This window comes from Ischnura elegans, chromosome 9 (genome assembly GCF_921293095.1).
Source record: "Ischnura elegans chromosome 9, ioIscEleg1.1, whole genome shotgun sequence".
NCBI lineage: Eukaryota > Metazoa > Arthropoda > Insecta > Odonata > Coenagrionidae > Ischnura > Ischnura elegans.
The window spans coordinates 96,808,703-96,824,526 of NC_060254.1; the positions used below are offsets into that span (position 1 = coordinate 96,808,703).

A 15,824-nucleotide genomic window follows, 5' to 3' on the forward strand; every position below is an offset into this window, starting at 1 on the left:
GGAAAAATTAAATGCTGTTTTCAAACTTCTCATAAGAATCTAATAACAGAATGACATATGCGAGGTTCATGCTGCGCTGAGATATTCATTGGCTACCAATGGATCACACAAATTCTTCATTTTCAATTAATACCGCGTCGGTTGCAATGGCAAAGACAAGTTTTCCTGGCACTACTGATGACCTGGCCTTTAGACCATCTTTGACCTGAAAATGCTGGCAGTAGTGCCAGTGAAACTGTTGTCTTCGCCATAGCAACTCACGTGGTAAATAAAAATGAATAATTTCATCTCACACCAAGAAAACATCTGTTCTCACAATGGATCAAACAACTTCTATGCGGGTCATTCCACGTCAAATCACCCAGAAATTTTCAAAATGACACCCACCGACTCGGATTTTAATGAAATTTTTGTCACTAGCTGCTATCACCTATCTAATGACCCATGTAAAATATTTCCTCTCTCACTCTCATAGTTTGTAAGATATGAGGAGTCGAAGTTTGAGATGTTTGCTCAGAAGTGGCGCTAGTGGGAGTAAAATTCCAGAGTGCAGGGCACAGGGTAAAAAGTCATAACTCAGAAACCACATGATATATTTGAATGAAATTTTGACCCCTTGTCTATCCAAGTACATAGCTTCCATAGTAATGTCTTTTATTCCCCTTGCATTGTTATGTTAGCCAAAATGATGTCAACAGTTGTTAATTAACCGATTTTTTTAGCTCAAAAACATTACTTCATATTTTCAGAATTATCACCAAAAGGCAGAGCAGTTAACTCATCCAATTTTTTTTTAAATTGAAGGTTAATATGTGCTCCAATATACTGTGAAATAAAAATGGTGGTGTTTTGACTGCCACCATGAGTATTTCAGGTTTTACTTTTTTTCTGCCCCCGTGAGAGGGATTTTGGACACGTACTGTAAGATAATAAGTATAAGTGTATCCATACCTTCATGAGGATATATTTGAAATATTGGTCAGTAAATCTAAGACCAAACATGTAGTCTAGTGAATGTGGCTCTTGTTCATACAATTGTTTTTAATAACAATACTTGGCTTGTGGCAGCTGAGGGGAAAAGAGTCCAAATGGCTCAGAAATGTGAAATGATGCTTTTTTTCCTGGAATTTACCCATTTTTCTAGTGTTTAGTTTATGGAAAAATTGGCATCAAAATACATTAGACTCTTACTGTGCATTAGAGGATAAATGGAAATACTAATTTAAATAAAATTATTTAAATAATACACTTCAATGTGTTTAAGGCATCTCCCGAACATCTCTGGAGGCTCTCACAGGCAACTAACTAAATGCTTAACAATACCACCAATTCCATCACATGGGGATTTTCCATGGCTTGTAGCAAAGAATGTCCGTGATGCCATTAAGGAGAAATCCTGGTAATGCTTGCAAAGATTGAGAAATTTTTTGCAGTTCTTGTACCGTCCTGCACAACCATCACTGAAGTAACTCAATTTTTTGACCAAAGTAAAATTTTCTTTGACAATGCTAAATATTATTCTTTGGGTTTCATAAACAAAAGCTACATCATGATCCAAATCATCTGACAAGATGCATAAACTGGAAATAATAAGCTGTTTAGTCAGGTGATCTCGAGTATAAATCACAACATGGTGTACACCGTACAACTATCACTTGTCCAGTGATATCCTTGTGCCTCATCCTGGATAACATATGAGTAGTTCTCACTGAAGTCAAAGAGAACAGCTGCTTCATGGGGCCCAAGATTTTCTTTCATTTGCTGAAGGTAGTTTGCCTGTACCTTCGTAATAAATGAATGGGGCACCAGTTTTTTCACTCTTTCAATTAAAGTTAATCAATATTCATCAAATGTCGCAGTGAAGTTCACCAGTTGATATCAGTCCCTGGAAACCCACTGACTGTATGAAACTTCATCTCTGGGGTCACCTTGTTCAAACTTTTTCAGCAGTAAGCTTTTCAATTTTTCATGTGAAGGACTCTTAGAGCAATGTCGCAGTATACAGTCCCTATTATTTCTAGAGCACACGAAATAACCAATTAGGTCCTGGCTTGTTTCCTCTATATTACAGGCATTAAGCAGTAGGTTGACATTTTAATGAATTGTGCAAACACACATTGAATGCGTTCCAGGAGATCCTGCTACCACAAACCATTTTGGACCTAGGTTGCAGAATTTAGAAAAGCCAATTTTAATTCTGGGGAAGTCAAATTTAAAAGTGGAATACAATTCCTTCAAGTTAGCAAGTAATAATCTCTTCTGAACATGTACATTTTTGGAGATACTAATGGAATCTTTCTTTCCAGGCATCATTCTGGAGTACTCATCACTTTCATAGAAAGTCCTAACTAATTGTAATGTTTTATTTTTGCCTTCCCTTTTCTCAATTCAGGTGCAGCTAATTTTCCATTGTCTCTGAAAAGTTCTCTTGCTTGGCAGGCAGTGTACTCACTCACATGAAACTCTTCCATTACTTTCTTCCTGCTCCATGAAGTTGGTATCAACGATAACAGATGTACCTTTCCTTGATGAGTGCTTGATGTGTCAACTTTTTGTTTGATTAAGTCTATGAGCACATCCATATCATGAACTTTCTGAAGTAGTTCTTTTGGGAGTTTTGGGTCATCCTTTTCTGGAGATAATTCTTTATCAAGAACTCTTAACTTTCCTTTTAAAATTACTGCATGCTGACTCTACTTTCCTTTTAGCGTAGGTTGACCTTCTGTGAGATGATATGCCATGAAATTTTAAAGGTGACTCCCCTATATCTTGCAGCGTTCTGTTAAGTAGCTCAGTTGATTTTTCTTGGGGTACTGTTGTTTGAAAATTCAAAATACTATCATTGCTGTCTTTATCTACTGCTTCAACATCAGAAAGCTCATTTCCAAACCTGGAGGGTTTCTGTACTTCCTCCCTACATGGCTGGCATATTTTCATTCCTGGCACTAATTTCCGAAGAGTTGGGATTTTACAGGCCTTTTCTGCAAATTCAAGACTTGCATTTCTCAGTGATTTTGATATTTTCTTCTTGTGGCTCTTAAAAGGATCAAGACAATATATTTGGTAGGTTTCATACTTTTTCAAATATTATAGTCTGTGATGTTCGCAGACATTGGATAGGACTTCCCCAGGTACACCACTTCTGAGAGATAACAGCTGTTTTTGAAGCATATTCATGATCTCAATTTTGTTCAGTTGCACCACTGGTGTGTAGCTTTTTTTAGGCAATCAGATGCAGTTGCTTTTCCAATGCTGCACAGTTCAACAATTTGCTCATTTTGAAGCATAGTGGAGACACTAACCTTTTTTAATGTCGTCGTTCACGATGAGCAGCTTCGCCTAACTCATAGCACACACTGTAATGTACTGGTAAATATACAATGATCGTACACACAGAATAAACTTGGACACCCATGGAGCATCTTCACACAAGAAGACTTGGCAGAAGAGTAAAAGTGGTATTAGAATCAATTTTGATTTATCATGCCCTAGAATCTATTTTGATTCATCATGCCCTCACTGTGATACATTGAAACATTTTATTCTTCCTAATGTAGAGGTTGCACTTAATTCTCTTATTCCTTGGGGAGATGGAATAACACTGGAAAGTGAGGCTGAATAGGTGGGATTGTATTACCTTCTCAAGTTTGCCATGTAATTCAATCATATGTGAGGCAGGGGAGAAGGGCACATAGTGTCAGCATTATCTCTCCCAGTGAAATAGAAATTTAATACTCAAGTTGCCATCAAGGAATGTGGATATTGGTGACAACCTGCTGCATGTCTATAAGTACATAATACCATTTGCTCTGCCAGCTCTTCCATCACCAAGGGTCTGGAAGACCGCACTTCTTCTGTGAAAGTGAGGCTAACTTTGTAAAACTCCAGTTCAGCGGGACTCATTTAATCCCTTTTTCACAGATCTTAACAAACTTGAACATTGCATGTGCTTATGATGACCACTGGTTTTTTGGATTAGTGATTTCTAAACAAGAGGAAGAACATGATGTGAAAGTGAAATTTATGCACCCATATGGAAAATCCCCATGTGATGGAATTGGTGGTACTGTTAAGCGTTTAGTTGCCCGAGAGAGCCTCCAGAGATGTTCGGGAGATGCCTTAAACACATTGAAGTGTATTATTTAAATAATTTTATTTAAATTAGTATTTCCATTTATCCTCTAATGCACAGTAAGAGTCTAATGTATTTTGATGCCAATTTTTCCATAAACTAAACACTAGAAAAATGGGTAAATTCCAGGAAAAAAAGCATCATTTCACATTTCTGAGCCATTTGGACTCTTTTCCCCTCAGCTGCCACAAGCCAAGTATTGTTATTAAAAACAATTGTATGAACAAGAGCCACATTCACTAGACTACATGTTTGGTCTTAGATTTACTGACCAATATTTCAAATATATCCTCATGAAGGTATGGATACACTTATACTTATTATCTTACAGTACGTGTCCAAAATCCCTCTCACGGGGGCAGAAAAAAAGTAAAACCTGAAATACTCATGGTGGCAGTCAAAACACCACCATTTTTATTTCACAGTATATTGGAGCACATATTAACCTTCAATTTAAAAAAAAATTGGATGAGTTAACTGCTCTGCCTTTTGGTGATAATTCTGAAAATATGAAGTACAGTAAATTCCGGTTATTACGCGCCTCACTTTACCGCGGTTTCGGATATACCGCGGGTCTCACCATGTCCCCCGAGATGATTACATTGACCTTTTTTTTTGAGGTAGGTAACTTTGTGGCGAATTTTATCTCGGCGTGACTACCGACGCGTCGCAACTTCAAGCGATTGTATTAACGCGGTTGGCGACGTATTCCATACATTGTTTCGTAGCCATAAAAAAAAACTCGGTAATGCCTGATCGGTCATTGTGTCTTGTGAACTCGAGCTGAAAAGTGTGTTGCACGGCTATAATAATTTTCGAGATTCTGGGTGATTGAGATAATTCTCATTCGTACGTTCGCACCGCGGCGCCCAAACCAAGGTAGGTACTCAATGCCCACAGGCTTCGAGTATTTAACAATGAATGGGCTGTTTTACCTTTGTCTTAATATGAATATGAAAATTACTTTTTTACGAAAATTTTCATTGATTTTAGGGTTAAAACGATGTCTGCCAAAAGGAAAACTTACACAATAAAAGAAAAGTTGGGCATAATCGACAGAGTGAAACGCGGTGATTCAAAATCAACTTTATTCAGGGAGTTTGGTGTTCCTGAAGGAACTATTCGTGGTTGGATGAAAGAAGAAGATAAATTACGATCATTTGTTGATCAAGTGGATGACGAAATAGGACTTGATAGAAAAAAGGCTAGATTGAGTGCTGCTGGTGATGTGGATGAATGTTTGTTTACGTGGTTTGTTCAGAAGCGCAGTGAAGGTGTTCCATTATCCGGTCCACTTTTACAAGCACAGGCAATGAAATTAAATAAACAAATTGGTGGTGCTCATGATTTTGTTGCTTCTGCTGGCTGGCTATCGAGGTGGAAAATTCGCCACGGGATAGCGCAAGTTAACATGCAAGGAGAATCTCGTTCCAGTGACAGTGAAGCCGCTAGAGAATTCTGTGGGACTTTACGCAAGATGATTGATGAGGGTGAGTACACTGAAGAGCAATTGTATAACTGCGATGAAACCGCTCTCTTCTACAGATTGCTTCCAACAAAATCACTTGATATTAAGAAGTCGGCAAATAAATCCGGAATAAAAATGAGCAAAGAAAGAGTGACTTTATTACTGTGCGCGAACAAATCAGGAAGTCACAAGTTAAAACCCCTGTGTATTGGTAAAAATCGAAGTCCTCGGTGCTTCAAGCACGTTAATATGACAGCACTACCCATAAATTACAAAAACAGTCAGAATGCCTGGATGACTCGAGACATTTTTTTATCTTGGTTCAATGAAGATTTTGTTCCATCGGTTAAGAGCCACTTAAGATCAAAAAAGTTAGAAGAGAAGGCTCTACTTCTGTTAGATAACTGTCCGGCCCATCCGTCTTCTGAGCTCTTGATATCGAGGGATGGCAAAATAGTGGCTTCGTTTTTACCAAAAAATACGACAGCTCTTATTCAGCCCATGGATCAAGGGATAATTAGAGCATTTAAAGCCCATTATCGGCGGGAATTGCTCACTAGTGTAATAAATTCGAACTGCAGGTACAAGAATATCTGAAAACAGTCACCCTGAAGAATATGGCTTATAATATTGGATTGGCATGGAAGAAAATAACTTCAGCTACAATCCTAAATTGCTGGTCAAAGTGCGAGTATACAGCGGGCGATAGCATGGAAGACGAAGACGAGTTTTTGGGTTTCACGGAAGAGGACGCACGTGAAGCTTCAGATGTTCTTTCTAATAAACTATTTGTGAGTGATCTCGAGGCCTGGGTTCGCGAAGACGAGGAAACTCCTGTATCGTCTTATAAGAGTGACGAAGAAATTGTGGCTGCAGTCCAGAGCCGCGCAAAAACAGCTGCATCATCGGAAGATGAGAGCGAGAATGAAGAAGACGAATGTGAGGTCGAGATGCCAAAAACTGGCCATTTATTACATAATATAAGTGAATTGATGAATTGGTTGGAGGGACAAAGTGATTGCGATAGTATTCATTTGTTGCACTTGCAAAGCATAAAAAATTACGTGACAAAGAAACGCCATCAACTACCGCGGCAAAAGAAAATATCAGAGTATTTTAGTAACTCCCGTTAAAGTAGAGCGTCTAAATCATAAAATAAATATTTTAATAATGTATTACGCAAATAAATTGGCTATAAAAATTACCTTTAAGGGTTTTTTATTGCTTCCCACGTATTTTCCCGTTATAACGCGGTTGTCCGTTAACGCGGGTGTAAGCTATGTCCCCCTAGACCCGCGTTATAACCGAATTTTACTGTAATGTTTTTGAGCTAAAAAAATCGGTTAATTAACAACTGTTGACATCATTTTGGCTAACATAACAATGCAAGGGGAATAAAAGACATTACTATGGAAGCTATGTACTTGGATAGACAAGGGGTCAAAATTTCATTCAAATATATCATGTGGTTTCTGAGTTATGACTTTTTACCCTGTGCCCTGCACTCTGGAATTTTACTCCCACTAGCGCCACTTCTGAGCAAACATCTCAAACTTCGACTCCTCATATCTTACAAACTATGAGAGTGAGAGAGGAAATATTTTACATGGGTCATTAGATAGGTGATAGCAGCTAGTGACAAAAATTTCATTAAAATCCGAGTCGGTGGGTGCCATGCCTGGGTGAACTGACATGGAATGACCCATGCAAGAAATTCAGTGACCCAACTGTGGAACCACAGGCTGAGTTGAATGCATAAAAATGATCCATAGCAGAGACAAATGATTATTGTATGAGACCAGAGCTGCATAATCAACCAATTATAGACATAAAATAGCAATTATTGCACACCTATTTTATATTTTTTAATAGTCTATCAAGGAAATAAGGATTTCAAAACTGCAGAATTAAATGCCTACAAACCTTCATTTGAGAATGAAAATGTTTCCATCCTTTACCAGGCAACATATCTATTAAAATAATAAAATCAACCATCATGTCATTTCAAACAGAAAGTTGCAAGAGTGGATATGAAATCACAGCACCTCTATAAGCTCGTGCCTGATGATGGAGAGCGTTGACTGAGCCTGGGCAGCCTCCGACCTCGCTGACACCTCCCTGTTGATCGTGGCTTCCAGTTGTGCGGCAAGGGTTTCTGCCTTGGCCTCTGCATCCCTAGCAAGCACCCTTGCCCTCTGAGCTTCCTCCTCGGCAAGCCTAATCGCCACCTCTCCGCCTTCCAATTGTGCTGTTCCTCCTCCCTGAAAACATTTTGCAAAATTACTTCCTTCATCATGACTTCAAATAACTCAAAGCAAACATGGTTACCTATTATTCAAACGCCACAATTTTAAGTATTTTGGGCTCAAGTTCTGGTGAAATAAAATGATTATATTTTTCCGTGGGTGATTTGCAATGTATTTTTACACCTATTAACATAATTAAGGAGGGGTCAATTCCACTTTTTAATCTGTTCTGCTTGTTCAATTCATGGCATTGGTTCTCAGATCCAGTTCTGAATCAATTGTTTAATTTCTGTTGTTTAATTTATGAAAGCTATTGATGATTTTTGCTACAGCATTATGAAAACTACCTAAGACAAAACATTAAGTCATCACCTTAGTGATTGGTTCAATAATAGCATAGCTTTTAGAATGTGATGTAATTTACTCTCAATAAAAGTTTTCAAACAGGTTTTCCAGCTAATTATTTTGGTAATGACTCTCTTTTGCTTCAGTTAAGATACAAAATTTAAAAATGTGTGTTAGCTATCTCGGTATTAAAGCAGAAAACATTTATTTTACTACGAGAAAGCCCACAAAAAAGAAAAATCATAATGTGGATGCGGCATATTTCAATCCTGATGTGAACAGTTGCAAAATTCACAATAATTGCCATGGGAAAAAATTACTCTTGACCGGGAATTGAATCATGAACCTTTGGCTTTCCTAACATTTTCTCTGTGAACCTTGGCAAAATTGCCATTAATTTAAGGAAACTCGATAACGAAGTGGTCTCCGTAGTGGTCAGCGCAATAACCTGGAAAGCCAAAGGTCCGTGGTTCATTTAAAGATGATAAAATTAATTTTATTAAAATCAATATTAATCAAATACTTACAATATCAACCTGCAGCATTTTTCAGCACAATGGAGACATGAAAAAGATTGTTAGTTGATTAATTATATTATCTCTTGGTAAAAGATTAATTCAACTGCCCAGGAAAAAAAATGTTTAATTGTTATATAACAACAGGGGGTGGGTCAGCTCCACTTTTTTTGGTTCTGGTTCTGTTCTAGGCTTCGGCTCATGGTTCTGGTCCTTGGATTTAGCACTCAAATAGCTCAATTCCAATTAAATAGGGAATTATTTGTCTGATTATGCTTACATAGGATAATAATAATTGCATCATTGACAAATTTTCCTTAATCAATTGCTGATAATATTGTAAAACAATCTGGATCATTGCAAAGAGGGATTATTAAGTCGATACTGAAATCAGAGCTATAGCTCGAACTGTCCCTAAAAGGGACAAAAGTTGTCAGGAGTCAGGATGGTCTGTAACTTTAGATATGTTTATCACAAAAGAAGTGATAGCCGAGGTGAAGCTTGTAGCCTCTTTCTCTCTTATTGTCGATGATTATATAATATTAAGAACATTCTCGTGAAAACATTGACAAGAGTCAAATGAATCTCACAGAACTCCTTCTTCAGCATTTTTCCATGAAAATCATTCTGGAACATTTGACTCAGCCAGCTACATTATCATCATATGATATATCATTCTCCCCCTTCTGATCCCACCACCTTAGAAAATAGAAGCGTGTGGGAAAACACAACATCCAGTAAAAATTTCTTGATAAAGCACGGACCAATTTATCCCACACCTCCCAGAAGAAAAAATTTCTGCTCTTAGTAGAGTTTAACTGATAGTTACTCTGGAAGTTCCCCTTTTGGTTCATTGGGATACAATGCAAGTCAATTTTGAAGTGTGCACCGTATCCTCATTGTAACTTTACCCAACAAGACAAACTGAGTGAGGAGGAGGTTTTCTAATGGATCATATGGCCGTCATTTAGTTGGGGTGACATAAAAATATCACATTCATTAAGTTTACAGAAAACCTTTCGCATTGTTAATTCTGTAGTTTAGATTGATGCATAAAGATCTTCAACTGTATGTTTCACAAGATTTTTTGCAAAACCTTTACTTTCAAATAGTGTACTGGATTCAAATGGGTTTCCTTGCCATTATTTCAGTGCCAGTTATTATTGGCTTTCGTTTCGGTACCAGTTCCAACCACTAGAACCGGTGGAACCAAAAAACAAACCAACCCATCCCTAATTGTTACACACATTCCCAAAAAAATTCCACTGAAAACAATGCTTTAATTAAAATGTAGAATTATTTTTAGAAAACATGCTCATTAATTTCAAAAACCCAATTCAAAACTTCAGTAAGAAAATATGCTTTGTTAATTGGCTACAATTAATGTTCATTTGTACCACCAAAAGCTGAACCAAGTAAAAATTACTATGTAGCACTCACATTAAAAAAGGTAAAATACGAATATATTAATTAAATTTGTTATGCTTGATGTATAAAAGAACTCGCACACAAAATGAACACCTAGTCCACAAACTTGTTTCAGTAAGGCAAATAACCCACAATTTTCATGAAAAAATTACACGGTGGCCACTCAAGTACAAAAGTGTATTTTTCAGTATACTATCCTCCATGCAGAACATAAGAGATGCGACTTATCAAAATGAAATGCTAATGTTTAAGTAAATTCACTCAAATCACAATGAAAAACTGAATTTTCAACAGTACAAAGCAGCACCTGCATGAAATCCCTGGAATGCTTTGCTTAAGTTTCAGATATGTGTATTTCGTAGGAGAAGAAGATGAAAAATAACCATTAACAAAAAAAAAAGATCTTTATAGAATTTTTGCTCCAATACCAGACATTCCAAAACTGCTGACATGATGAAATTCCCTGACTTTTAGGAAGAGTGGCCACCTTGAATTAACTCATGCAGCATTTTAAGGTGCATCAAACGAAAGGTGAATTTTAAAACTTTAATTAATTTGGACATCATACTGACCATATCCAATGAGGGATGTCCTCGAGCATCACGGCCAGTCAGCAACCTGGAAAGACGGAAACACATCAAAGACAGTGAACATTTGTGTACCACGATTAAAGATTGATAACAAGTGGAATAACTAGATAAAGATTGAATGCATTGCAACTTAAATGAATGTGATAGATATGTTAAGATGCATGAATAATTTGTAGCACTAACTATAATACCACTTTTTAGCACTCTTCCCCCTCAAAAAAGAGTAAAAAGCAAGACAAGTTAAACTGCTGTTCAGAGAAAAAGGGGTTAAAAAAAACAGTGCAATCTTAGGGCTTGGCTCCACTTAGTTTTTATTTAATATAGCAGTGTAGGAACCCAACCAGCAGCTCGATTCCATAAATGTCATTTCTACGTCTGGCATGCTTCGAACCACAGTGGAGTTCTGACGCCTCTCACCATTAAAGACGTTCGAGCTATTCTACAAGCCAGCGTCGTGAGATGTTTGACGAGTTGCGAACGATTACTTTAGTTTCTTATGTTGGTAGCTATGCAGATGCGAAGAACGAATCAGCATCTTCGACACAAACTTACTTCAGCAGCCAACTGCAACTTCAGTTATCATAGAGGAACATACGTAATGCCATGGTAGATTCACTCCTTAAGGAGATAAGACTTTACTAAAATTTGAGTCAAGTCTTTTCTTTTAAAATTACCTATTAATAATAAGTTACGGTTGCTTAGTTTTTAGCTATTAACTTCATATTACTTCTTTTGTATGTTGTCAAGAGCTGCGTATCAAAGCTAGGTTATCACGTGGCAGGCACGGAATTGCACAACTAGCAGTAATTTTCTCATAATCTGGAGCAAATGCTTACGTGGAATGAGAACAAGTGTTATTTTATTATCTCACAGTGGTTCATTCTTGTATGCGTTTGAGCTGTTCTCATCATTTTAGTACACAATTTTAAATGCGTTGTCGTGCATATGTCAGATTGTGCAAGCACATGCCACTATTCACTGTTTTACCAGTGAAAATGTTTTAGTGCGAATACGAATTGATTACTGTATCAGCATGTGTAAGAGGCGCACCCCTATTTTGAGCATCGGAGCTATGAAGAAAAAAAATTTGCGGCATTTTTTTTATACTATCGCGCGGTGTTGCAGACGTTCGCCTGGAATTTCGACAGTTATCGAACTTTTCTCTTTCAATATTAATTAGCGGTAATAGCGGCATAAGAGGGAGAAAAAAGAGTTCCGGTCCTCTCTTCGCATACGCTGTTGCTCTACGATGCTTGTCCTATTCACGAACAATTTTGTTTAAATGCTCTCGCAGGAGTATAGCAATAGAATTGCAGCCGTGGAAAATTTTAAGGCAAAACACGACAAGCACATAGCATGAACCTTCCCAAGAGCTTGGACAACAATCGGGGCAATTCAGCGCCGTAGGATAATAACCACGTCTTAGATTTAACGGAACCACACTCGGCCCTCCATCAGCCAATGCCTCTGCCATTTTTTTTCTTTCCGAGACCCCACAGGAAAATAGGAAAACATCAAGTTACAGGGGATCAATGGAAACGTGTTTCATCCCTACCCCGTCTCACCAACTGACCTTGATCGATCTCCCAGTTTCTGGAGGCCAAATGCTAGGTGAGTCATTTACTGAGCCCGAAGATATCTCGGTAGCTTTCAATAATTGTATGACACGCACGGCGTTCAAAAAAAGAAAGAGAGATAACGCGACGCATATCTGACAGAATTTAAGTTTTTTAAGCTCTAATTGTTTGTCACAAAGATTTATGGTTAAAACAAGGCTACTAATATTCAAAATAGTCCAAACAGGACAATTTAGGAAGAAACAAGCGTAGCATAAGCGCATTCAAACAAGACGAGACGGACTGGAAACTTTAGGCAACGCAAACTGCGTATATCACATTGCTGCGCCTTCGCCCCTTCGAATTGAAGGCAACGACGTCACATGCGAGATCGGACGTGTTCTTCCCGTGCTCCTTCGTTCATAGCCTCGTAGCTTGAAATACGGAGGGGAGGGAGCGCGCTCCTTCCCCTCCGTATTTCGTTGCTTGCTTCGAAGACGGAGGGATCGCGCTCCTTCCCCTGTACCTCTCCTTCCGCGCTCTTCACTTATAAGTATTTCTGATTTCTTCCATCCACAATTTAGTCCAACAATGAACACACTCGTTCGAATTTTTTAAAGTGCAGGTTTTGACACCAATATAATTTTCAGTTGCAATAATCCTCATATTAGCATTAGAAGATGACTTTTGGAAAATCAGGTCCTTAGCGTAATGGAAATTACTCGGCAAGACAGATATTGACTATTAACTAGGTATGTACTTCAAAAATACGCGTTTCTCTACTTTTGATAACCGATTACCATATGCAGTATAAATGCCGCGAGATGCCCAATCGTGGCAGTAAATTTAGCGCGCCCTCCGGAGCAAAAAACCCTGCGCGATCTTCCATGTTCACCTATGGGGTACCGACGTAACGGCGCGATGCTTACAAGAAAAGCAAACAGGAGCATTTTGAAAATACGTCACTAAGGGAGAAACTCCCCTGCCTGCCGCTTGTTTTTGACCGAGGATTACAGATGACTGACTCACACTGAAAACCAAGGCCACTCAGTTCCCCTTAGACTTGCGACCGGTGAAGGGGAGGGGGGGGAAGATAAGAAGTTTGTGTAAGAGGCGCACCCGCATTTTCGGCTGCAATTTCTAGGAAAAAAGGTGCGCCTCTTACACGCGCTTATACGGTATTAATAGTTTTTACTAGAGGACGAACTGTTTACATGCCTTAGTGTTTCTATTATGTCTACAGAGAAAAAAATCATGTTGGCCGTGTGCCTTAACGGCAGCAATATGGAAGAGCCTCAATGAATGATTTATGTTTACCTTAACGTACTAAAGCATGCCCCGGCAGGCCACTTGAACGTCTACAAATTAATCGTGGTGTGAGCTCAGTGACAATATCCATCGCCAATCCTCGAAGAGATTGTTGATATCGCGGATCTGCCGCCAAAGTATGTGCAGCTGTTGCCTCCGTCGACATTGACGCTCATGCAACAGCAGAGCTATGTAAAGAGCCTTCATTCTTCTTAATAAAAAAATCGAAGGCTTGAACTTACGAAATAAATATTAAATAAATCTGTTAACATTCAATACCGCACAATACTTTTATCATTGGCTCCACTCCAAATTATATTGAACATTAAGTTGTGAGTATTTGACTTGTACATTCTAGTAGATGCACAAATATAAGATAATTGTCAAACCTTCAGCGCAAGGTTTAACTTCTCACCAACTTCAATCGCAATAAAGGCCAATCAATTTAAATAGTAGGCGGATGTAAATTTAACTTTACGCATTTCTTTTATTTGTTTTTAATACATATTATTTATGGGAAGTGACAATATAAAATAGCCACCATCGTAATTAATGAATAATGTGCTATTAATTATCAATCATAGCATAAATTCATAATGAAAATCTTGAGCGCATTGCCGCGACGAAGCTACCACGGGCCCTCTTGGCCGTGAATACTTCCACAGACGCGGCAGTCAGAGTGACATCAGTAAAAAGTTTCAGAATCGCTCCAGCGTCAAAGCCGTCAATAAACTGACGAAATCCGCATGTGACGGCCATATGACATTTACAGAATTGAGCTGCAGTTGTTTGATGCAGGGAAGTAAGAAAATTGACAGCTATTTTCATCACTCTGATTACAAATTTTGCTGCACAGCTCTCTTATTGTCCAATGGGGCAGCTCCCTCCACTGCCGCAGACAATTGACAAACTGATAGACTTGGTAAAGCAGACATGATATTACTCCACGGGATATTAATATTACTCATACTTCGTAAAACATTAAATGGAACTCTCCCAAATCTGGAGTTCTTAAACCAGGACCAGGAGAACAGTTCATAAAATGGTGTCGCATTGTTAATAAAGAGGTACCACAGCAGTTAATTTTGACAGTACATAATGTCAGGTGGCTCCATACGATGGCGACTGGTGCACATTTAGGTGAAACATGTACGTATTTTTATTGGCTAAATGTGAACATACTGGTGGTCCCTGGAGTACGTGAATCCAACAAACGGCAAGTGGTTGGCCGCAAAGGCTTTTGGGGTGGGGAAATTTTCCTCTGGTCCTTCATCTTTCTCCACATCATCGAAATTACTCGTGTCATCATCCCCAGATAGCTCAGGGACAACAGGAGGTACACCTGAAATCAACGTTTAGCTCTTAAATAACACTATCATCCTCAAATGAAATTTGCAACGGCATGTATCACAATTTAGGAAAAGGCATCCTGAGACACTTTAACCTTGAAAAAGCACCAAATATGTATTTTTTCAAAGCCAAGAGTTCATTGTTTTGTGATTCAAAAGAAACGGAGAGTAATGTACAGTATTAACTCCAACTGAATTCACATTGTAGCACTTCAATTTCCATTTGATTCTCCTTCACATATTCAAAAACACACTACAAGAAGAACAATTATTTCACAGAATTCCACAGAATGACAAAAAATATAGAACTTAAACACCAAAAAGTCAATTCCAAGGAAAAAAATATTACATGCAAATGGGTATTACAGTAAAATTTCACCAAAAAAGATTTTACTGCGTGACCTAATTGGCCATAGTGGTTATAACGTATAAAAAATATGCTTATGGCAATGCAGGTTGCAAACTTATTTTCAAACTTAACTGTCAAATTCATCAAATTTATTGAATACCGTGACAAATTTAATCAAAATTATGTCAATGGAATTTTAGGAGACATAGATTGATGCTTAACATAAGTGTCAGTCAAAGTCCATCAGTACTTTCAGGAGAAATGATTACATTAAGAAAGGAACATGGAAACAGCCAAGTAGATCCTTATCAAAGGATATGCCCAGTAAAACTAATCATGAAGAAATTAAAAATAAATTACTTACATTCCCTAATCGTTTCAAAGGTCCACTGATCATTTTGGAAGAATGGGTGCTGGCATATTTCCTCAATTCCATTGCGTCCCAATCTCTTACTCCTAATTGACATTCAAGGAAAATGGTCATTTATTAGCCTCAAACACAACTGAATCACATACATCATGAATGACAATTTTGAAA

General features: G+C 38.0%; 1 protein-coding gene across 2 annotated transcripts in view; it reads right to left on the reverse strand.

Moving 5' to 3' along the window:
* Positions 1 to 15,824, reverse strand: part of LOC124165960 (rho-associated protein kinase 2) — a 56,272-nt gene that overhangs the window by 29,090 nt on the left and 11,358 nt on the right. Inside the window, exons 11-15 of one of the 2 annotated variants that reach the window (XM_046543507.1) lie at positions 15,651 to 15,742; positions 14,771 to 14,930; positions 10,707 to 10,752; positions 8,719 to 8,727; positions 7,646 to 7,861 (exon numbers count right to left, since the gene is read on the reverse strand). In XM_046543507.1, coding sequence (XP_046399463.1) covers positions 7,646 to 7,861; positions 8,719 to 8,727; positions 10,707 to 10,752; positions 14,771 to 14,930; positions 15,651 to 15,742 — 523 coding nt within the window. The remainder of the gene's footprint in view (positions 1 to 7,645; positions 7,862 to 8,718; positions 8,728 to 10,706; positions 10,753 to 14,770; positions 14,931 to 15,650; positions 15,743 to 15,824) is intronic. The other variant, XM_046543508.1, reaches the window with a different exon arrangement.